Below are 22,384 nucleotides of genomic sequence, written 5' to 3' on the forward strand. Positions count from 1 at the left end.
TTTTTTACTGTCACTTTTTATATTAAAGTTATTAAAGCTGATATTTTTTATGCTCGTCATTTGGATAGACTTTTTTTTTCTTTTTATAAAATTAGAAAACTATGTTATACATTATATAAGATGAAAACATTTAACGTTCACGGGATTTCCCTCTCCTCTGATTGGCTGTAAAGTGGAGGAGTTTTTTTTCTTTTTTATTTAAAGGAAAAGGTATGGTGTAGTCACGTGATCTGGCGCTTTGCTCTGCTGGATTATCGCTCCCTGCAGGATTTACTAGGTGTGGGCTGAGCGTTACAGGTGGACCGAGAAAGCGCCGACACGGAACCTGAAACAATCTGAACCGAGTCAATCTGTGAGGAGTTTCCATGTAGATCCCGACAGCTGGAGTACTGGTAAGTCAGATCCAGGGACTTAGGGACTTGTTTGTGTCGGTGCAGGTTGGCTCCACTCTCTCTCTCTCTCTCCCTGTATCTCGTGTGTTGTGTTATTTTTGTTGCTGTTTCCACGGAGCTGCTGGGCATGTGGGATTTAAACCGAGGTGCGGATGGGATACGCACACCGTGCCGTCTATTCCCGGATTTATTTACAGATTACGGGATAAAGTAATCTAATAATAGCAGAGGAGAGCTGGAGTGAGCAGTAGTGGGATATGCCTCCAAACACTTGGCAGCACGGCGGATAGTTTTTCAGTGGGAGACGCGCTCAGTCTGCTGGAGGACTGCCAGACCAGTGCGGCCATCAGGACGAACTGGACACAGATTTCCCCTCAGACACATTTCTACCTTTACGACATTTATTTTTTTTGATTAAACGCAAGAAATAAGTCTATTTTTTTTGTTTGTTTTTTTGTGAAAACATCATATGAAGTACATTTGGTGTAGCTGTAACTTTAATGAGGGAGCATTTAAAGCTTCTGGTCAGGTTTGTCTGTCTTATTAATTAAACTCTTTAGATGAAGTTTGCCACCTGTTAAACAGGTAACGCTCAGCTTTCGGGTTCATTTTGTTATGTTATTGCGCAGCATTTTGCAGTCAAGTTACAAGATACACTTGCATACATGCTTGCTTCTGGTGACGTCACAAAAGGCAAAAACAGGGTTTGCATGCCAAGAATGTAATTTGCAAATTTATGTTGTTTGTCTTTTTATTTAGTTCTCTTTTGACAAAAATGGCTATCAGTATGTACTTAAAATTAACGGCGTTATGCAACTAATTGCGCATTTGATTGTACCAAAAATGAAAATAGTTGTTAACGGTGAAAGTATGAGTTTCTACAATCTCAAACAACCTTTTTGCCTAATTATTTTCAAGTCAATTAAACCACTAAAACAGGTATATGCAGTATCAATCAAACATTGCTTTTTTTTTGTTTGACATTTTTTGCAATACCTGAAGTTTTTTAATATAATAAGTAGGTAAAATCTTTTGGAAATTTTGGGTCACTATCTACCTTATCTCAGTATTAATTCAATGGTTTCTTTAACGTTTCTTTTTAGATGAAATCGTATGATTTGACATACAACTCTTGAAAACGTAGCAGCTTTTGGAAAGGAGCAGGCCAAGCTGGAATGGCCAGATTTCACTATCAAAGAGCTTCAGCGATTATTTTGAGCCGAGTTATGGAAACCCACAGGGTGTGGTTGATTTGTTTCATTAAGATGATTTTCAGGTCCCCACCATGTTTCCTGTTGAACGACTGCATCACCTGTCAAGAAAGAAAAAAAAAGACAGTAATAGCTCGGCAGTCAGAAGTAAGACGTTCTTTGTGTGTGCTGAGGTAGCATGACTGTGATGTTTTTCCTAACTTTACACACAGAAACCAGTCGGATAAAAGAATTCAGGCAGGATTTAAAACATCTTACAACTCCGAAGCAGCAGAAATGCCTCAGACTCTATTGCCGTATCTGTTTGAATAATTCTAGCTGATCAGCTCTATTCCTGCGCCTCTTTGTCAGTAACCTAAATAAATGTAAAATCCTGCAATCAAAATTCACACCTCAGATTTCAAATATTTTTGGACAATTACATTTTTACATAAAGGATTAATTCAACACCAGATAGTGGAAACGTTGTGGGCGTATGGATGATGTAAATCTGTACGGGATACATTAAGTGTTGCTGATGCACTTTCTCTCTGGGGAGAATGGCCCAGTTTAGCTGTCACCCTGCAGCTCAGTGGGCTGACATCAGTGTGTGTGTGTGTGTGTGTGCACACAGCTCAACGTATCATGTACTGGGACTCTGTGGTCTAGCTGGAGATGATGCATGCTGCCGCTGTGCAGAGGGGGGTTTTAGTTTCCTGATGCCACAAGATCTTAAATGACTTCTTAGAAGTCATCTCGATCAGGCAGACCCATCAGACTCATGTTGTTAAGTGGTTTCCAGGTCTCAGATGAGTGAGAATCACAACAGTTAGGCGGAAAGAAAAGGTTGGGGGGGAAGGAGAAAACCTCTTAATGGTGTTGTTTGTGTGTAAATTTGAACTCATAAACCCAGCTCAGCCTATTAAGCAGTTTCGTCTGGCATCTTTTCTCATTTACTGATATCTAAATGAGTCAAAACATGTTTTGGTGACTGATGGTGCCAGCTTACAGTCTCTGCCACTACGACTGTCATTGTAATCTCATTCCTCACCTGAAAATAGTTCATTGTTTCCAGCAGTTTTAATGTCTACTTGCTATTAATCTTTAGCCAGTAGGCCCAGATTGCTTCAGCTTTATTACTGTCACTGTGGAGGGAAAATCGGTATAAACTAAACTTCTTGGTGTTGTTCGGTTTGTAACTTGGCCGGTCATTGTCGCCAGTGTTTACCGAGGTCTTTATCAGTCCTGGTTTCAAATCTGCTCAGCTGCTTTAGAGATGAGATGGCAGAGAAAGTGCCAGAGTCATTTTGAGTTTTCACCAGCGGTAATCCACTTCTGACCCTCCCTGACTTGTTGGTGCGCACTGCCAGTCAGCTGACTTAAAGAAAGCTATTACTTTTCATTGCTTGCATCAAAAAAGTAAAAAAAAAGAAAAATGGTTTTGGAAATATTTTGGAGCACAAAAAACATTGACAGGTGTCTGTACAGCAGCTGACCGGGTAAAATAATCTGACTAAATTAGATTATCTTACAGTTTACAGATAATATTCCATGCAGTAAACACATTTAAATGATTCAGTTCTATGTAGATAATGTTCTGCTTGGAGAAAGCATCATTAAATCTTCCAAGGATCAATGCTGAACAAGTGAAATACTGAAAAGTCTTACAATTTTCATTAAGTGCTCCAGAACAAAGAACTACTACCACTTTTGGTTTTGTAACTAAGTTGTTGGTCGAGTCATTTAAAAAAAATAAAAAAAATAAATATCAAATAAACATTAGCAACATATGCTTAGGATGTGGTTGGATTCAAAACTGCAATCTCCATCGAATTACCTGCAGCACATTTTTCCTCTTATGTTCTTCTTCCCTGTGATTGGTGGATCTTAACTATTTAATTGTAACACTGTTTTATTAGCAATTCAAATAATTGTTGTGCATTTTTGTGAAGCTGTGATGCTGAAAACCTTTGGCTGGATGTTGTCATCACATGCAGACCCGGCAGGCTGATTTGTGGTATTTTTTTCCAGGGCTCCCTTCTCAATCCTGAAATAAATCGTTGCTCCTCTTGATCGAAAATTTTAAAATGTCACAATCCCCAGGTTTTGTTTTCCGGTTCTTCTCGTCTGTCACAAATTTGTCCTGCGGGATTACACTCCTGCTGTGACTTGTCAGGGTGTGTGTGCGTGCGTAGTCGTGTGTGTGTGTGGGTGTGTGTTTTTTCCAAAGGACGTTTACACTTTGGCAGGCTTGTCTGATCAATGATGAGCGATTTGTCAAAATAAGAGGAGGATCTTATTCAACTGGTTGCATTTCTCCAAGACCTTGTTGTCTTAATGCAGTAATGACTGTTAGTTGTCTGGTGGCTTAGAGCTAATGATACGTGTCGCAGCAGGTCGGGAAGAACTGTGCACACAGCGTGTTTTTAAAGGATTGCCTTCAGCTCGCCTGCATATCAAAATAAAACCTGACAACATGCTGTCACTATTATTATTACTATTATTATTATTATAATTATTATTTCACAAAATCTGAGCTTGCCTTGCAACAATACGACCCGGATTTGAACTGGGTTGTGTTTTCCAGTGAATGTTTCACAGCGGCGTCTGTGACAACAGTGTCAGAGGTGAACTCCCTCCCACAACAGGCTTCCTGTTTGGGCCCCGGCGATGGAACAGGGAACCAGAGCCAACACGCCAGCGGGCCGGCCGCCGGCCTGCCAGCGGACATCAGCGTCGGGCTTGCAGCCAGGCGGACGGGGTCAGGGGATGAGCAGGAAAACGGACAGAAAAGCAAGTGATCCAGGGATGGCGTCCGACCTGTGGAACAGTTAATCATGTAAATCAGTCACGGCCTCGCCCCTGTGACGCAGCGCGGTGCTGATACACCGTATGAAGACATCGTACTCTAAGGCCTACGCTGGCGTGACTCACTCCAGCTGTTTGACTGTTAACACAGTATATAAATGTTTTTTTTTGTTTTTTTTTTCTAGACGTTTTGTGAGTCACCTGGTTGGCAACACAACGTGCGTGTCTGTACACGTTTCAAGCCTGCTCTGTGAAGTTTTCTGTCGTACGCAGCAGGTTGCCGAAGTATTTGCAGGCTTTTGTTTGGGTTTTGTGAGGCAAACCAACAAGAATCAGTGAAATTGTGTGAAGTAGAAGGAAAAGGACGCATGGGGATTTGCAAAAGTTTGCAAATGGAAATCAAAAAAGCCAGGTGTTTACTTTTGTACGGTGTAGCAAGTGAGAGTCTGACATTTTTGTCAGATTGGACAGTGAGCGTCTGTAAATGGCAGTTTTTTAAAATCTTGCTGCAGATTCTCAGTTGGACTTTGACTGGGCCATTCTAACACATGAATATACTTCGATCTAATGAATTCCACACATGTTAACGTCATTGTCCAGCTGGGAGGTGAAACCCGTCTTTGTGCAGCCTTACATTGTTCTGTGTTTATCTCCAATCTTATCAGCTTCCATGTCCCTGTTGTAGAAAAAGCATCCACAAAGCATGATGCTGCCACCACCTTGCTTCACAGTAGGCACGGTATTCACAGCTATGGTATGGATGCTATGCACGAGGCTTTGTAGTGGAATAAAAAAAAAAATCACAGATTTAGTTTGTCTTTGGCCAGTCAGCCAGCTCAGTTCGAAGGTCAGCACTTCTGAAATTGCATGTGAATAAAATGGTGGATTTTTTTTTTTTTTTAATTTAACCAGAAAACAAATTTCTTTTTTGGTAGTTTGTGTCACTCTAGACTTTCGTAGAAGGTGAATGTTGCCAATCGCTGGGTCAGGTGGACGGCCATGATGTAGGTAGATTTGCGGCTGTGCCATGCTCTTTCTATTTTTGAAAATTACTCCATGAGAGCGATCTCCTGGGAACTGGTGGCACTCTGTCTTATTTAGGGGCATCGCAGTAATGCACACTGCACTTTTCAAAATTTTACTTGCTTAGAAAAAAAATAAAAGCAGTGTAATTATTCAATTCCACCTTTTACATTTATCCACTGATATAAGACGAATTGAAGTCCACGGTTGCAATGTGACAAAACGTGTGAAGGCTCAGGCGGTATGGGACAGTTTTCCAAAGCACTGCGCTTGAACCTGAAGGGTTTCTGTAGATAAAGCGGAGGCTATAAATACCATCATGCTTCAAGTGGTCGGAGTGTGGAGAGATCCGGCTGCAGGGCTTCCTCAGACACAAGTTCATGTGCAGCACAGTTGTTCACGTCTCGATGTTCAGCTCACCCACCAGCGGTGAGCTGGCATACTGGCAGAGAAGTGGTTTTAGTCACTCTCTGTTTTTTTTTTGTTTTTGTTCTCATTTTTGGAAAGTCAATTCTTCCTCCGGAGTAAGCCGCCACCTTTGTTGATGGGTTGTAGTTTGAAGTGAGAGTTTATTGTCAGCAGGTTTGACTGGCTACACAGGAATCAGCATTGATCCAGTAAACAGAAGCTAAGAATCGGTTTTCACACCTGCCTTTCATAACGTTTCCTCTGACGCGAAAACTCAGACGAGTATTGCTCTGAATTATTGTTGCTTTGCTCTCTGAGGTGCCAAAGAAAGAAAACATGATTAAAAGTGGGGGGGAAAAACGGGAAACAAAAATAAATCATTACAGTACAGCGTCTGTTGTATTTTTATTTTATTTCTTTTTTAACCCTTTTTAAAGATTTGCTAAAGCCCAAAAATATATTCATCTTTTATTGTAGAAGCATAATATGACTTAAAATTTGATGTGTCTGGGATATAAAAACTAAGAGTGAAGTAAACCACATCACTTCCAATACTAAGACAAGTGGAGGACCTGTGATGCTGTGGGCCTTGAGAAGCATGCACCAAAAGCTCTTTAAAAATCCCACTTTTATTTACTAAAAATACCAGGACTTATTGGTTCAAAATATGTTAGTCTCTGGCTGACAACTAAAAAGTGTTATTTCTTAACCGTTTCTTTTCCACCACTGAACAAATAACCAGATATATATAGGAATACTTTGCTCAAATCTGCAGGTCTTTATTTACGAATAGCTGTATTTAGTCATGAAAAATATTTTTTTTATTAATGAACTTTACTGTATGTTGAACAGTTTTAGCAGTTTTGTCTGATAAAGACGTTGCATACGCTTGTTTCACAATGTTTGACTTCATGGGTGGGCCCTTCCTGATTAATTAGCAGGGAAAAAAAGAGGAAAAGGAAGTTAAATCAAACACTTTAAAGAAATGCATCAGGCTAATGTGGGATCAGAAAATGTCAAAGATCTGGGGCAGAAGCTTTGTCGCCACTCAGAACAGGAATTAGTGCTGAGAAGGATTTTTATTTATTTTAAAGTCCTGAAATTATATTTCTATAAAACTCAGAAGCTGACCTAAATGTGCTGTTTTTGAATCAGGCTGTGAATCATTCTGTTGTATCGAGGCTTTCTTGACGTTGGCACAGGAGACAACGCTGTTAACTAAAGGTGAACAAAAGCCATTTTCTCGTGAATAGTATCTGGTTTCCCTGGTTTTGTGTTGCTGGTAATGTAGCAAAGCTCAGTTCACTGGAAAATTACAGCTCCTGCCAACTGTGTTAACTTTTTTTTTTTTCTTTCTCTCAGGAAATAAAGTTCTATCATGTCAGTAGTATACTCCGTTAAGTGAGCCAAACGCCAAGTCACAACTGTAGCTGGTGGAGGTAATTAAGTATTCAACAGTAAGAGGCGATCATGTTTCCTTTAGCAGGATGAAGATCTAAAGAGAAAGACATGTGACCCTTCATAAAAGCTAAGATTTCATCCCCGGTCACACGTGGTTTCAAAGTTATGGCTCATTCATAGTTAGCCATATAATACGCTAAGAATGACGAAGCGGTACAATAAAACCCCAAACACTCTGGTGTCGCTTTGTGGAAAATGTTAGCGGTGGTTGGCAGGAAGTTAAACCTGCAGCCTAAAACAATGACGGTCTCTGGGAACCAAATGTGAGTCAGAAACAAAGAAAACTGCGCTGAGCTCACTGTGACGCCTCACCTGACCTGACGAGGTCTGACTCGGTGTCTGACCGAAATCTGATGCCAGCATTTAAACTGTGGCTGCTTGAATTCAACCTGAAGTGCGAGAGCGACGCGTCGATGAGCTGTTCCCAGACAGAAGCGTCCCTTTGAAAAGTCCAAGAGCTGGAGCTCCGGAGGCAGCTGTCAGATGAAGTGTGCTGTGCTGTGCAAAAGTATTCACACCCACCACATTTTACTGGGATTTTACTGGGACCAGCACAGAGTGAGCGCATTAATGTGAACAGGAATCAGAAGCAAAATTGCTTCATTGGCTTCAATTGAGGAATTTCACTAAAGTTTTCAAGCACTAAAAGTGTAAGGTAATAAGTATGATATTATAAACCTTATAGGATTATATAGGAACAATATATAAATGTATTAGCAGCCAAGTTATTTTTTGAAAAACAGAGAAGACGAAAAAGACTTGATGTGATGATGCAGAAATGCTTATTTTACTTTGGTTTTCAATAAAGGTTGCCCATAAAAATCTGAAATTTGTGGTGCGAATTTGTATTCAGCCGCCTCTACTCTGACGCCCCTAATAAAAATCAAGTGCAACACATTATTGCACTACTTATTTGCAAAATCTAAATCTGAATTGTGTCATAAATAATCCCATGCTCTGAACATCTTGTTAAACACCCATGGTCGAAAATCGTAAAGAGTAAGGCACAGCTGGAAACCAACCAGGCATGGTCTTCCTCCTAAACATGCAGATGTGTGAAGGAGAGCAACCCAGAGGTCCCTCAGGTGAAAAAGCCTCTTTAGGAGACGGCCGTTTGTTGAATAGTTCAAGTTTACAATAAGACTTGAACTCTTGAAAGAAGGAGCTTTGATTAGTTGCTCTTATACTTTTCCTGCGGCATAAATGCTAAATATAACAAATTGCATCACCGTGAAACATGGTGGTGACACCGTCATGCTGTGGAGATTTTTGTGTTCAGCAGGAACAAAATATCTAGTCAGAGTTTTTGGGAAGAAGGGTCGAGCTGGAGGTTCACCTTTCAGCATTCAACAATGACGTCAAACAGAAAACCAGAGCTGCAGTGGAACGATTTAGCTCAAAGTTATATTTTTGTGTTGTTATGGTCCAGTCAAAGTATAGGCCTCAATTGAAAACTGCTGTCTACAGACGCTCACTATCCAGTCTGAGGATATGAAGGGAATGATTTTAGTCTCTAGATGTGCGAAGGCTGTTAGCGACACACCCCAATGGATTTGCAGCTGTAATTACAGCAAACAGAGGATCTGCAAATTATCACCTTAGAGACTTAGACATAAATGCGTGCCACACTTGTCAGATTTTCTGAACAAAAGAGAAAAAAAGTGGGAAAGCACGTACAGTTTTTCTTAAATTTTTCATTGCGTTGGTGTAAAACATGGAATCTCGATGAATGCAGAGCGCTGTTTTAGTTTCAGCTGCTCACGACTGACATGTGAGTGTGAGGATAAACGGAGGAGAGGAGAACGCGGGACGTCTTCTCCTCTGTCATTGCAGCCATTTCTACCCGTCTGCACCATGTGAAGCCGCATGTCAGAAGCTGCATTAAGAAACAACACGCAGTCGTTCACTTCAGCTGTGGCACTCGGCCTCCTTTCACGACGTCGTCGCTCTGATAAGATGAGCCGTCCTGCACATGTGGCAGCTTGTCCCATTGTGTCAACCAACAACAAGGGCGGGAGTGTGGTGGTGATTAGTCACAAAACGCGCACCGAGAGCCGAGGCAGTCGGGTGGGGAGCGTCGAGTGTGTGCGCTCTTTGGTTGTTGTCTGTCGAGGAAACTTGAAATCTGTCGTTTTTGCCGTCTGTCAACAGGCGAGGGCTCGGCGGCGTGTTTCAGAGGCAGCGTCTCTGCCGCATCCTCCCTACGTTTTCCCCTGGGAGCAAAAAATAATAATAATTCAGCAACAGTTGCACAGCAGTCGTGTGAACCTGCAGTGTCTGAGCACACAAGTTTGTTTTTTTTTTTCCCACCTTTTTTTTTCTCTCCCCCCCTCGACATCTGCTAACAAGTCAGCTTTGTATGTGTGTGTGTGTGCGTGTGTGTGTGTGTGTGCTGGGATAAAGGGCCTTGATGAATTTTGAATGAGGCCGCTCTGCACAGTTAGTCAAAACAGATTCAAACTCTTGGAAGAAGCTGTAACGCTCGCGCAGTGAGTGGCCATGATCTGCATGCATCATGCCCCAACCTAAGCTGAGCCCCCCTCCAGCCCCTGACCCACCCACCGCCTTCGCCGCCCTCCGCTTCTCTTCTCTCTCTGCAGCTTGAATCCCGCAGAGCCCAGAGGAAGCTGCTTCTTATCAGGGAGTGGGGAGGGGGGGACAGGAAGATGCTGTGAGAGTGTTGGTGGTGGGGTAGGAGGGCAGAGTGGCACTCTGCAGATTTCCACTTGACATGGGCTTCCTTTGTGAGGCTGACTTGTAGCTACAGCTGTACGCGCTGCCAGACTCATAACAACAAAGTTACATTTGTCTCAGTTCGTTCAGTTCGAGGTTCTGATAAATGCCTCCTTCAGAATTCGGCGAGAAGGACAAGTTCTTCCAGGACGTCGTCCTTTTCTTACGGCGCTTTTCCATCTTCTGAGGCTGCTGTCATTTTCTGCTCCAGTTTTGATCATTTCTTTCTTTTTTGGGGGCTGGGGTTAATCTGTCTCCTTTGAGAGTGTCCCGAAGTTAGAGACTGGATTTTCATCTGCTCACACGGTGCTTTGCAAAAAGAGCTTGAACTTTTCTCCTTTTTGCCAGAAGAAAACTACAAACTTCAATGTTTTATTGAGAGTTTGAGCGACAGAGCAACTAGAAGTGGGCATTTATTGTATCGTTTATCGTGATAAATTTCTTAAGATTTTGATGTATTGTTCTCACGATAAATTCAGATAAATGATGCTTAAAACTCCCTAAAACTGTCCATAATGTTGGGGTTATTTTCACTTTTTTTTTTCATTGTGTGTTCAGTAAAAAAATTCTTGTTCACTTCCTAATTTGACTGAGTTTGAGCTATTTTGTACAGAAGAACTGGCAAAACATTTAATCTCTAAATGTGCTCAGTTGGTGGAGACACATCTGAAAAGACTTGCTGCTGTAACGCAGAGAAGGGTGCTCTGACAAACCACTGAGTCAGCCACACTTTCCACATCTTTATTTGTAAAAAAAAAAAAGAAGAAAATCATGTAGGATTTTTCTTTCTTCTTTCTGTTGCTGTGTCACAGACAGTACTAATAAGATGCAGACAGATTTGTGGTTTAAAGGGTACAAATACTTTTGCGAGGCACGGCACATCTATTCGTTTTGGGTTCAAACTTTGTCGAGGATAGGAAATCGGCTTCCTTGTTTCACCCTGGTTATCCTCCCTGCGTAGTGATTATCCGCCAACATTCAAGCACATCACAGCAGAAAAAGCGAAGAGAAACGAGGCGTAGGAGGCAAAGCTGCTGCCTTTTTCACTTTCTGAGGGAATATTTCTAAGAATTTCTTTTAAAATTCAGTGAGAAACTCTCTTTCTCTTTCTCTCACGCCCTTTGATTATTCATAGATCTTCTTGTATCTTTGGCAGGACCCTGAGAATGAAGTCCTCCAGCATCCTCCAGCACTAGCCGGCCAGCATGGCTCCTGCTCCTCCTTCCAGAGAGGACACCAGCAGCTCGTTAGCTCTGCGCTGGAGGCTAACGCCGACATAGATACCCATCAACTTCAAACTGAACCAGTTCAGGCTCGAGTCCTGGTTAAACATCTAAATAAGCTGCTGTCGGGATCCATCCAGACTTGGGGTTTTTCAACCATGCGCTACCTGTGATTTTTGGGCGTCAGCTGGACGGTGCGGCTCCTCTGCGCGTCGCCTGACCCCGGACCCCGAGCCATGTCTCTACTCTTAACTCTAAGCATCGTCTGTGGATTGATGCTCCAGCATTATTTCAGTCTGCTCAGCGCTCAGTACTGCGTCCCACGGAAGACCGTCAACTACCAGAGTAAGTCACCAGCTCTCCATTAAACACGGCAACTTGGAGCAGTTTGATTCGCTGCATGCATTTGAATATTTTACGCATGATGTACGATCCCGATGGAAGGCTTTAGCTGCTCTCCTCTCTTTTCTGCTGCAAGTGACAAGTTTATTAGTTTCTCAACAGATTAGCATTTTGCTTTTTGCTGTGAGAGCATTTTTTATTACTTTTTTTTCCAAGGAGTCGAGGCGACTGCGAAGCAATGCAAACTTTTTCTCTGCCCAGGTCACCTGAATTTGTTCAAAGAAGACGGGATCTTCAATTACTCAACTATGCTGATCAGAGACGACCTGGGTGTGGTGCTGCTGGGGGCAAGAGAGGCCATCTACGCTCTGGACATCAACAACATCTCAGACCAAAAGGCCGCGGTGAGGACCTGTGCAGAGTTATTACGTCTGGAATAAGGAAAATGTCTGCAGAGCAGTTTACATATTAACTGCATTTCCCACTATCTCGCTCTTTTTACTGCTTGGTGAAATGCTGCAGCAAGAAAGTTGATCCTTTGTTGAATTTTTATGGCATTTTACTGCAGTGATTAGACCAGAAGATCAAATATTTAGTGAGCTACTCAAGGCTGGACTTGCCTGGTTGCTTGAAGCAGTTTGCAGCTTTTTTTTTGTTGTAGACTTTGACCCCTTACAAGTAGGCGAGTCTATGGCAGTGTGGAAGAAAACAATGGGAGAATTGACCTAAAGACTTTCCCATCGACTCAGGTTACTGTTATTAATAAAAAATTACAAATAACGTGCTGCTGTCGTCATAAGATTTAAGTCTTTATTGTGTTTTGTTTCCTCTTAGTCCCTGAATGTTTTATGACCTCTGACACCTACATCACAGGTGTTGCGTATTTGTCTCGTGTTGATTCAGGTAAATGTCCTAGCATTACCTTCCTATCCGTCTGATAACGATAGAGAGCACAATTTGAACACCAGCTCTGTAATTTATGCAGTTGCCACTTAAATGTTGCAGCATCTTTCAAATACCAATGTTACTCAGTCTCATTATACACTAAGCAGACACTCTGTCTGCATGGAGGAAGATTCACTACCTCAACAGGGAGGTAAACTTGGACTGATGGCGGCCTGACCTCCTCTTCATGGGTTCATTATCTGCTAATTGAACATTAAACGTTTAGCCCAAGATTGTGAGATAATCATTAAATATGAGAAAATGAATAACCAAGACGTCGCTGCAAAAAACTGACAGGATTTGATGTTCCACCTAATCCTCTGATATTTCTGTCTAATGCATGTTTTAGAAACACGAGACAAGATCACAAACTGTGTCTCAGCGGCTTTGGCTTTGCAGTTGATGTAAATCAACTAGTTACCTCTTCAGAGCACAGTAGTCTGTTGAAAATAAAACTTCATAAAAAAAAAAATTATAGTATATGTAAAAAAAAAAAAATAGTCTAGACTTTTAAGAAAATACAATAAAATTAAGTTCTGGATGTGTTTTATTTAATGTTTAGCTTTTTAAGAGATTTTGTATTGTTGTTATTTGGGGAAAAAAATAGCAAGAAAGCTTGATGATGGGACAAAACCTGCAAACTGGCATCACTTTGAGCTCCACTGAAGTCAACAAAACTGTCGATTTTTGCTTAGTATTTTTTGTGTTTTGCAAAGTTTCAGCAAATTCAAGAGTGCCGCTGGTGCGGTTCATTCAGCACTCTGAGCGAAAGTGGGACATGCGCAATGACGGCGCTTGCTGTTAAAGACAAACAAAACATTTTAAATAGAAAATTGCTGCAGGGCTGCAAGACAACTACCGCATGCTTTGACAGGATCCCCTCCGTCTGTTGATGCAGGTGTATTGGCGAGTCACCGAGGAGAAGCAGAGGGAGTGCACATACAAGGGAAAACACGCAGAGGTTTGTGCTGCACCTTCCGAAGCAAAGAAGCCTGTCTAATATCTAATTCTGGAGCGAGGATGCAACCTAAAGGACGACTGCTGCCTGAAAACCGCCTGCTGCCTCGGGCACTTTCTGTTAATCATTTATATGAGGGTTTAGTTTTTTTCTTTTTTCCTTTTCAAGTCCACATGTAGAGCTCTCTTTGAAGTCCTGTGCTTATAGCTTTGAGCCGACCGTCCAAATAAAGACGCAGGGAGAAAGCATTCACATTCACATCCTTGACCTTTTGCCCATCAGCAGCTCAGCTCTGAGCAGCATGCGTTGCAACTGTACATGTTTGGCATGTTTGTGATTTGAAGGCTGAACTAACAAACGCCGACCTTGGCGTTCCCTCTGATGGGTTTTGTTGCAGGTGGAATGCCGCAACTACATACGAACGCTGCACAGAGTGAACGACACTACACTCTACGTTTGTGGCACAAACGCCTTTTCTCCAGTGTGCGATTACCTGGTAAGTGTGCTTTACTGAACGCATTAGATCTACAGGAGTGTAAAAATAGGCCCTTCTTTTGACGTTTTTGATGTTAATCATTTAAAAATATCTGCTTCAAGAGAATGGTTCGAGTTGCATAAGGTTTTGAAGAGAAAAAAAGCTCTTTAAAATATTTTTTTTCTTGCAAAACTGCCCCTGAAGCAATAATTTTCACGTCCTGCCTTTATTAGTCCACATTTCTATTGTTTCTGACTTCCTGTGGTGAGTTCCTTAGTTCATTCTGTGAGTGCACTGTTCTTTGCAAAAGTATTTATTTAGAGATTTTGGATGTTTCACATTTGGCCAAGTTACAACTTCAATCTGTATTTCATTGGAATTTTATATGATAAATGAACTTTTTTGTAAACATTCAAAATGCTTTCTGTGTGGTATCTAAATGGCGAGTGCCCGACCTTGAGAAACCGCCTTTCTCTGCCAGTTCCTGTTTGGTAAAGGTCAATAAAGGGTAAAAAAAAAAAAAATCTTAAAAAAAAACAAAACTTTCCATGATAGGATTATTAAACCAATCAGACCTGATGGGGAGGATAGATTGGGCTCCTAAGGGCTCTTGGAAAAAACAACTGGCAAAATGTTTGACTCTAGAAATAAAAAGGTAGAAGTGGTAGCCAGTTCTACCGTATGCAATGACGTTTGTTGTGACAAAATGTGAAAAAGTTCATACGTGAACAATTTTGCAAGTAAAGGTGCTAAAAACATCTCTGAAAAATGCTCAGCTTTTTCTTTTTAACAAACTTTGAAGGAATTGCTTTAAAAAGATGAACACTGAAGCTGTTGGCAAATGCCAGTGAAATTGGAGACAGTAAATATTTACAGCAGCAACATTATGTAAGTAGGGTTACCTATAAATGACTACAGTGCTCTTGCTTATTTTAATGAGGTGAGACATCAGCCAGAGCCACGGTACGACTGCAGTCACTCACACACTCTATTTTTAGCAGCAGTTGAGTGAAACTAAGAAAATAATTGGTCAGGGATTTGAAAGATGTAGAAACAGCATGATCATGTTTTCATCCTGGTTAACTGTTGTCAGACACGGTTTCTGTTTTTGGTGCGGAATCGTAAGAATCAACGGACAGAGAAGCCATTATGCCGAAGCCTCGTTTCACACCAACATGTCTGTTACCAGGAAGCTCTTCCTCTGTCCGATGCGAAATAGGAAGGAAACAACACATTTCTTTGTTCGACCCATTATTTTGATTTATGTCCTGTTTAATGCATTTTGGCAGCACATTCGCATTTCGGGGAACGGAGCGATCTTAGTTGCACACGGGGATGCTGTCTGAACTGAACAACTTTGTTTTTAAAAGTAGATACAGTCTGTATCTACTACTATTTTTTTTTCATATAAAAAAAAAAAACAACAAAAAAAACAGATCTATATCATCTGTTTTGTGCTTTGATTTAAAAAATAATTTATTCTGTTTGACTTTGAAGTTAAGCTACTTTAGAGAATAGAAATCCCCTTTACAATAGAGTTGAAGGACAAGGCAGAAGATGAGAGGCGCAGACGATATGTGAACATAATAATAACTTGCTCTAAAACACAAGTGATGTTGGCTTAGTAAAACATTTAAAAACTACTATTTAAGACAAGACATATCCCCTGTGATGATTAATTTCTTCACATTTTCTTGGGTTGAAATGGTAAGAAAAAGGAAACAAGTGATAAAACTCTGACTGCTAACATTTTACAGAGATTCAGGGTCATTAGCCTGAAGATGCAGCTAACAGTAACAGGCTTTAGGGGGAAAATCTTTATTCATTGTGATCTAAAGTTGTTCGGTTAAAACTGAGGTGTGCATACATAAATATGCAACATTACTGGCTAAAATGTTTTCCGTATTGCACATTGCTGACCACATTTATTGGTACCCCTGGTAAAGATGCACATCAAAAAACATACAAATAAATGAATCTTTTATAAACAAACTTGGACAGTGGGGACATTATTTCCAACCTTTTTAGTCCTATAACACTTTCTAACATTTGAGCATTCAGAGAGAGTGATCTTTGTCCATAATGCTCTCTTTTCTTTAGCTCACCCCTCGGGTTTTCTGTAAAGTTTAGACTCGGATTGAAGGAGCCTGGTTGTTTACATTTCCGTTGTGTGTTGGCTCTGTCTGTTGGACCAATGTCACAGTGAAAGACGCAGTGATTACCCAGTTTGTGCTTACTCGCACATCCCATCGGATTTTTACACACACTTTAAAACGATCTGACATTTTAAAGAGCTTGTGCAGAGCATGGTCTCAAACGAGGCCCGCAGCATCACAGTTTATCTACCGCACGGACGACATGAGGTTGAGACCTGGCGTGTTTGTTTCCTAAAAACGTCAGTCTTAGTCCCATCTAACCGAGGACTTTTATATTTACAGGTAAAAGTCCAAGCAGGGTTGTGCAAACTCCTCCACAGTTAAGTACATTTATGATTAGGACAGAAGAGGCTTTTTCCCTTGGCGTCCATCTTAAACGTCTAGTCCAATGGTGCAGTTCTCCAGGGATGAGCTTTGGAGATTTCTCCTCCTCACTGTGTGGTGACAAAATAAATATGAAAGTAGCAGTAGACCTTTTGAGTCCCGTCACATTTATGCCCCAGAGAGACGGGGAGTAATGAATTGCTAAATAGAAGTTCAAAGAAACTCTGATTAACTTAAGAAAGTAAAGTATAAATGGAAAAAAAAGAATGCAATTACATTTTATTTCAAAGGGATTTCTACAGGTTCCCAATAATTGTGCCACTGCTGAGTTAGTATAAGACAATTATGTCTTGGGATTAAATTTCCCCACTGAATAAATGTACTCAAATTAAATAGTTTTTTTCTTCTTCAGAGTGAGATTATCCTGCTGCATCAACAGATAAGATGGATTTATTTTGAGAGTTTATTTATTTTTTAAAAATCCTTACCAGGGTGCCAATAATTGTGGCTAAATGTATTTAGCTTACTCCGTTATGCAACCAGAGAGCTTTTATTTTAACCACGGCTCTGAATAAAACAATGTTTTCCATCTTTGTCCTGCTTCTGTCCTGCCCTGCGTCTCTTTGTTTCCGACAGACTTTTGCAAATGGCCAGCTGACCCTGAAGGGAAAGCAGGAGGAGGGAAAAGGGAAGTGTCCTTTTGATCCCTTTCAGAGATACTCCTCCCTGATGGTCGGTGAGTGTCAACACAAATGTTTCGCACAGCATTCGTGCTCCTTGCAATTGCTTATCGTTTGGTGGAGCCTCCTCCTCACTCTGCATACAGTGCATGCTAATATGTCAACATGCAAAGTTCGCCCAGTTCATTAGCGGGTATATTAATGCTTTATTGTTTTATTTTGATGAGGATGAAGGATTTCCAGGAATGCTTACTCCTCTATTGTTCTTGTCCAACAGGAACTGAGCTGTACTCTGCTACATCTATCAACTTTCTGGGCTCTGAGCCTGTGATTCTGCGCAGCTCAAATTCGCCTCTTCGCACCGAGTTCAAGAGCTCCTGGCTCAATGGTGAGTTATTAAGTCGCTAAATAAACCAATAAAACATCTTTAAAATATGCATTCTGGTGTTTTCATTCATGCTGTTGGGTTTTTATTTGTCATCGTTTGATTTTTAGAGCCAAACTTTGTCTACATGGACTTCTTGGAGGAGAGCTTCGACAGCCCCGATGGGGACGACGACAAGGTGTACTTGTTCTTCAGCGAGAGCGCCATGGAGTACGACTTCTACAGAAAAGTCACGGTGTCCAGAGTGGCCCGTGTCTGCAAGGTATCATGGCAACACAGCGTTGCATAAGAGCGTTGGAAGCGACGTCCGAGCCAGGGTTGGGGTTATACATGGCAGCTTGTTGTTGTCTTGGTTTAGGGAGATATGGGCGGCCTGCGGACGCTGCAGAAGAAATGGACCTCGTTCCTGAAAGCCCGTCTGGATTGTTCCTTCCCTGAACCCAGCTTGCCCCCCGTTGTCCAGGACGTCTTCCTGCTAAGGCACAAGGACTGGAGGAAGAGCGTCTTCTACGCCGTCTTCACACCTCAGTCGTGAGTGTTTACTGCCGGAGCCACGCGCTTTTATGGCTGCGAGTGGGCGTTGAATTTAGTTAATGTCAGGAGGCTGCTGATCTGTCAGACTGGAGGAAGAATCAAAAGCATGAAGCTGAATAAAAATATATAAATTATGGAGTGTGTGTCAGGGGAAAGGGAGACAAAAGAAAACACTTCTGTTGTCGTTAATTTGCTCGTGTTTATTTTGCATAATTCTCTGCCGTGTGTTTCAGGAGCTTGTCTCAGATCTCTGCGGTGTGTGCCTTCACCGTTGCTTCGATTCGAGAAATTTTCAACGAGGGAAAGTTTAAGACAACTGTTGCCGTGGAGACGTCCCATGTGAAATGGGTGATGTACACGGGGGAGGTGCCGGAGCCCAGACCGGGAGCGGTAGGTTAACTGCGCTTTCTGCTGTCTGAACTTGTGATGATAAACTTACACAAATCAAGTTTGGGAGAAAAGAAATGGTTTTGAATTTGCTGCTATTTTCAGTGCATCAACAGTATAGATCGTAAAAAGGGGATGAATCGCTCCCTGGATTTACCGGATAAAACCCTCCAGTTCATCAGAGACCGGCCCCTGATGGACGAGGCTGTTCGTCCGCTGACTGGGGGGCCGCTGCTGCTCAAGAGGGGACCCTTACTGACCCGAATCGTGGTGGACAGCGTGCTGGCTCTGGACGGGGACACTTACAACGTCATGTTTATCGGAACTGGTAAAAACAATTCAGCCTTCCATAATATCTTGTCTTTTTTTACAACCACGAACATGGAAGTATTTATGTTCTATACCAGCATAGAGTGGTGCATCAAAAAAAACACACCGATTTAAAAAGCAGAATGTGGAGGAGCTGCAGAGATCCACAACTCTGGCGACAGAAACTGTTGATAAATCTGGCCTTTATGGAAGAGTAGCAAGAATAAAGCTGTTTTATAAGATTTCATGCAGGATACACTACAAACATGTTGTTCTGTGGTGAAAAGATAAAGTGACTTGTTTGCAAAACAGTGTTGATGGGAAGATGGATGAAGTGAAGTATTGGGCAATTCTGGAAGACAACTGCAGAAAACGTTAGACCGGGACAACAACCACTCTAAACATGCAGCCAGAGATAAAATGAAGTAGTTCTGATCAACACGCATTCACATGTCAGAATGGCCCTGTCAAAGTCCAGTCCAGTTGAGAAGCTGTGGCAAAATACGTATATTTTAATATCCACTTCACAAATATGCCCTACTTTGTGCTGATGTAAAATCCTAGTAAAATATATTAAACGCTCCTGTTTTGTCTCCTTGGCAGAAAACGGCTACATTCAGAAGGCCGTCAACTTTGACGGAGAGATGTTCATCATCGAGCAGATTCAGGTGTACGAAAACCCCGAGGCCGTCAAGGTCTTACGCCTCTCATCAAGCAAGGTAACAACGGCGCATGTAAACCTGTCGCGATAAGCAATCAATCGCATGATGAACTAAAATGAGCTCCATAATTTCTGTTCTGACCATTAATGATTTTTGAAGGGTCATTTTGCTTACAGAAGCTTTATAGTCCATTTTATGTATGGTTTTCTTTGTGTGTGGTTTTTGTTTCTGTTGTATTTATGGTTTTGTTTTGGTTGTTGTTGAATATTTAAAATATCTTCCAGTTCCAGGGATGAGTGTTCTTTATAAAATTAAAGTTTATTAGTCTTGAATTATTATTCCATTGTCAATATATTACCTGAAAACGATCTCAAAGCAACAATATTACTGGTCATCTCAATAATATCTGGCACAATAAACCCTCCAGCAAAATTTGTTACCATGGTCTAAATGATGAGGACAAAACAAAAGTGGCTAAATATTTAAAATAATATTTCTGTTTCCAAAGGGTCAACTCTACGCTGGTTCTGAATCTGGTGTCATCCAGATGCCGGTCAGTAACTGCAGCCGGTACCAGTCTTGCCAGGACTGCATCCTGTCCAGGGATCCTTACTGTGCCTGGGACTCGTCCGCTGAGCGGTGCTCCTCCATCTCCAGTCTGTCTGCGTCCCCCGAAGCTGCAGTCCAGAGTCTGAAGGAGGGGAACGTGTCACAGTGTCCTCCACCAGGTGCATCCATCATGACTCCTGCCAGTTTTATGAGTGTGGGGCTGGGTTAACCTTCTGCTTTTGTGTGTGACGTTTACAGATCCAGTGCCAGCTGTGGACGTTGCTCTAATTCCAGGGAACAACATCCAGCTGCCTTGCCAGCGTCACTCCAACCTGGCGGAGGTCCACTGGAGGTTCTCTGACCTACAGGTTTCATCTACACACAAATACTACATCTACAGCGACGGACTCCTCATCCTGAACACGACCGCATCGGACGCAGGCTCGTATTTCTGTGACTCGGTAGAGCAGATCAACAGCAGGATGTACAACAGGACTGTGGCTGTTTATCATTTACAAATCTCCTCTGAGCCAGTCAGCCCCACTCCCGGCACAGCAGCCACAAAATACTTCATTCAAACTCTGAAAACGGCTGCAACTGGGTCACAGCCGGACCTGCCGACGCCTGAGAATCGAAGCGACTCTGGGAGAATGAGTCGCCTGGAGGTGGCCGTGGCTCTGCTGTCGCTGCTCTGCCTCTCTCTCGTCGCCGTCATATTGTGGTTCTGGAAGCGAGGGCACTGGAATTGCTTCGGGTTGGCGCAGAGCTCCACGGGCGGCGAGGGGAAGCGGCCGTTGTCGGGCTACACGCACGATCAGAACAGAAACTCTGAGAATAAGCTCCTGGGGGCGGAGGTCAAACCGTGCACCGCCAACAATAATCACACCACTGTGGACTTCAAAAAGAACGGGGAGTACCACTTCCCACCTCTGGCCAACATTTCAAATCTGAACGGTTTGGGATACATCCATGACGAGTCGGAGATTTGACTCTGCTGAGGGTCGCGCTTCAGACCCAGTTCTGCATTGGTGCAATAATAATGTACTTGCAATATGTTGTTTAGGTACGTCTCAATAAATTGAAATTCAAACAAGAAGCTGATTTATTTCAGTAATTCAGTTCAACGTCATGTACTGTGTAGATTCATACTACACAGAGTAGTGTTTGTTTTAGCCGGTTTTGATAATATAATAAAAAAAAAGTTTTTATTATCTATTATCCACCATTGTCTAATGGTGGGGGTACTGGGCCCTGTCTCCAGGGACCAGCATGAGATCACTAGGCAATGATCTCATGCCCAGTGATCATTGGGCATGAGGCAGGAACTATAATATAATATACTATAATATAATTAATATAATATAATGGCTTTGCTTCACAATTGTCCCCAGGCTGTGACGATCCCTGTTGCTTTTCCTACCACACTTTTTCCTTCCACTCAATTTTCCATTAAGATGCTTGAAAACAGTCCTCTGAACACTGGCTTTAATGGCTTACCTTCAATCAGTGACTGACTCCTGAACAAATGTCAAATCAGCAGCATTTCCAGTGATTGTAGAGGCCATAGCATGATCTTAAAATAATCTTTTCATTGGTTGTTACTATTATGAATGTTTTATTATCTCTAAATTACAAGGTTACATAAATATATATACATAGTTTCCCTTTCTGAACCGAACTACTGAAATAGAATAACTTTCCAAAGATCTTCCAGTTTATTGAGATACGCCTTTAGATGGTAAATGGGTTCCTGTTTCTTTCCTGGGTGATTTCCAATGTCTTTTCAGGCAGCTGATATTCACTAAAAAGACATTTAACTTGATAAATACCCACTCCAGAAATGGTTTTTACAGTCATATTTTTGTATAATCCCAATCTGTGAGTATGATCTGTGAAATATTTCTGTACAGTCAAGCTATTTTTTTTTTGACTATTTATTGGAGGAAATTTCCATTTTCTAATTTTATCCTCTCTAATCTTTGAAATGAACATGTAGCATCTTGGTGACCGACCTCCAAGCCCAATTCATTTCATGGATCCTGCTGTATGGAATCAACAGGGGTAATTTTTTCATTGCTCTTTGGTTCAGTTAATCTACTCTACTTTTTCACCACTCATTCAGTAAAAAAGCCACATGTAAATAACTACTTCTTAACAAAAATCACCATTTTGTTTTGGTAATTATTTGGTAATTTGGGAAGGCAGTTCTTTATTCCTTTCGGTGGGGTTCACACAGCTTTACTTCAAATTGTACATTTGTGTTACTCTGAAAAAGACAAAGCTGGTGCAGGAATGTAGAGGTGTGGGTGTAAATTTCTGGTGGCATATCAATTGTGCGGTTCAGCATATGTATATAAAAAAAATAGGGGTGATGGGGGGTTGACCTGGAAACACTGCCTTGTAAAAATTAATGTGGTAATAAAAAAAAGTTTGTGATGAT

At 41.7% G+C, this 22,384-nt stretch overlaps 1 protein-coding gene across 1 annotated transcript; it reads left to right on the forward strand.

The window, feature by feature from the left end:
* The first annotated feature begins 245 nt into the window (after positions 1-245).
* LOC116725362 (semaphorin-4E) lies at positions 246-22,383 on the forward strand. Its single transcript, XM_032571348.1, has 14 exons — positions 246-392; positions 11,172-11,583; positions 11,842-11,984; positions 13,424-13,486; positions 13,881-13,979; positions 17,075-17,174; positions 17,396-17,506; positions 17,614-17,765; positions 17,862-18,034; positions 18,271-18,427; positions 18,530-18,752; positions 19,337-19,452; positions 19,904-20,123; positions 20,203-22,383. Exons 2-14 carry the CDS (start codon positions 11,475-11,477, stop codon positions 20,931-20,933), a joined length of 2,397 nt encoding a protein of 798 aa, XP_032427239.1. The 5' UTR covers positions 246-392; positions 11,172-11,474; the 3' UTR covers positions 20,934-22,383.
* Position 22,384: the final 1 nt, after the last annotated feature.

Source organism: Xiphophorus hellerii, chromosome 9, assembly GCF_003331165.1.
Source record: "Xiphophorus hellerii strain 12219 chromosome 9, Xiphophorus_hellerii-4.1, whole genome shotgun sequence".
Taxonomy (NCBI): domain Eukaryota; kingdom Metazoa; phylum Chordata; class Actinopteri; order Cyprinodontiformes; family Poeciliidae; genus Xiphophorus; species Xiphophorus hellerii.

What these genes read in the sequence shown, in the direction of transcription:
- LOC116725362 (XM_032571348.1), top strand. Translation starts at nt 11,475, where the DNA reads ATGTCTCTACTCTTAACTCTAAGCATCGTCTGTGGATTGATGCTCCAG. An exon ending in TCTCAGACCAAAAGGCCGCG is followed by an intron (nt 11,985 to 13,423) that starts GTGAGGACCTGT and finishes CTGTTGATGCAG; the next exon opens with GTGTATTGGCGAGTCACCGA. An exon ending in CAAGAGCTCCTGGCTCAATG is followed by an intron (nt 17,507 to 17,613) that starts GTGAGTTATTAA and finishes TTTGATTTTTAG; the next exon opens with AGCCAAACTTTGTCTACATG.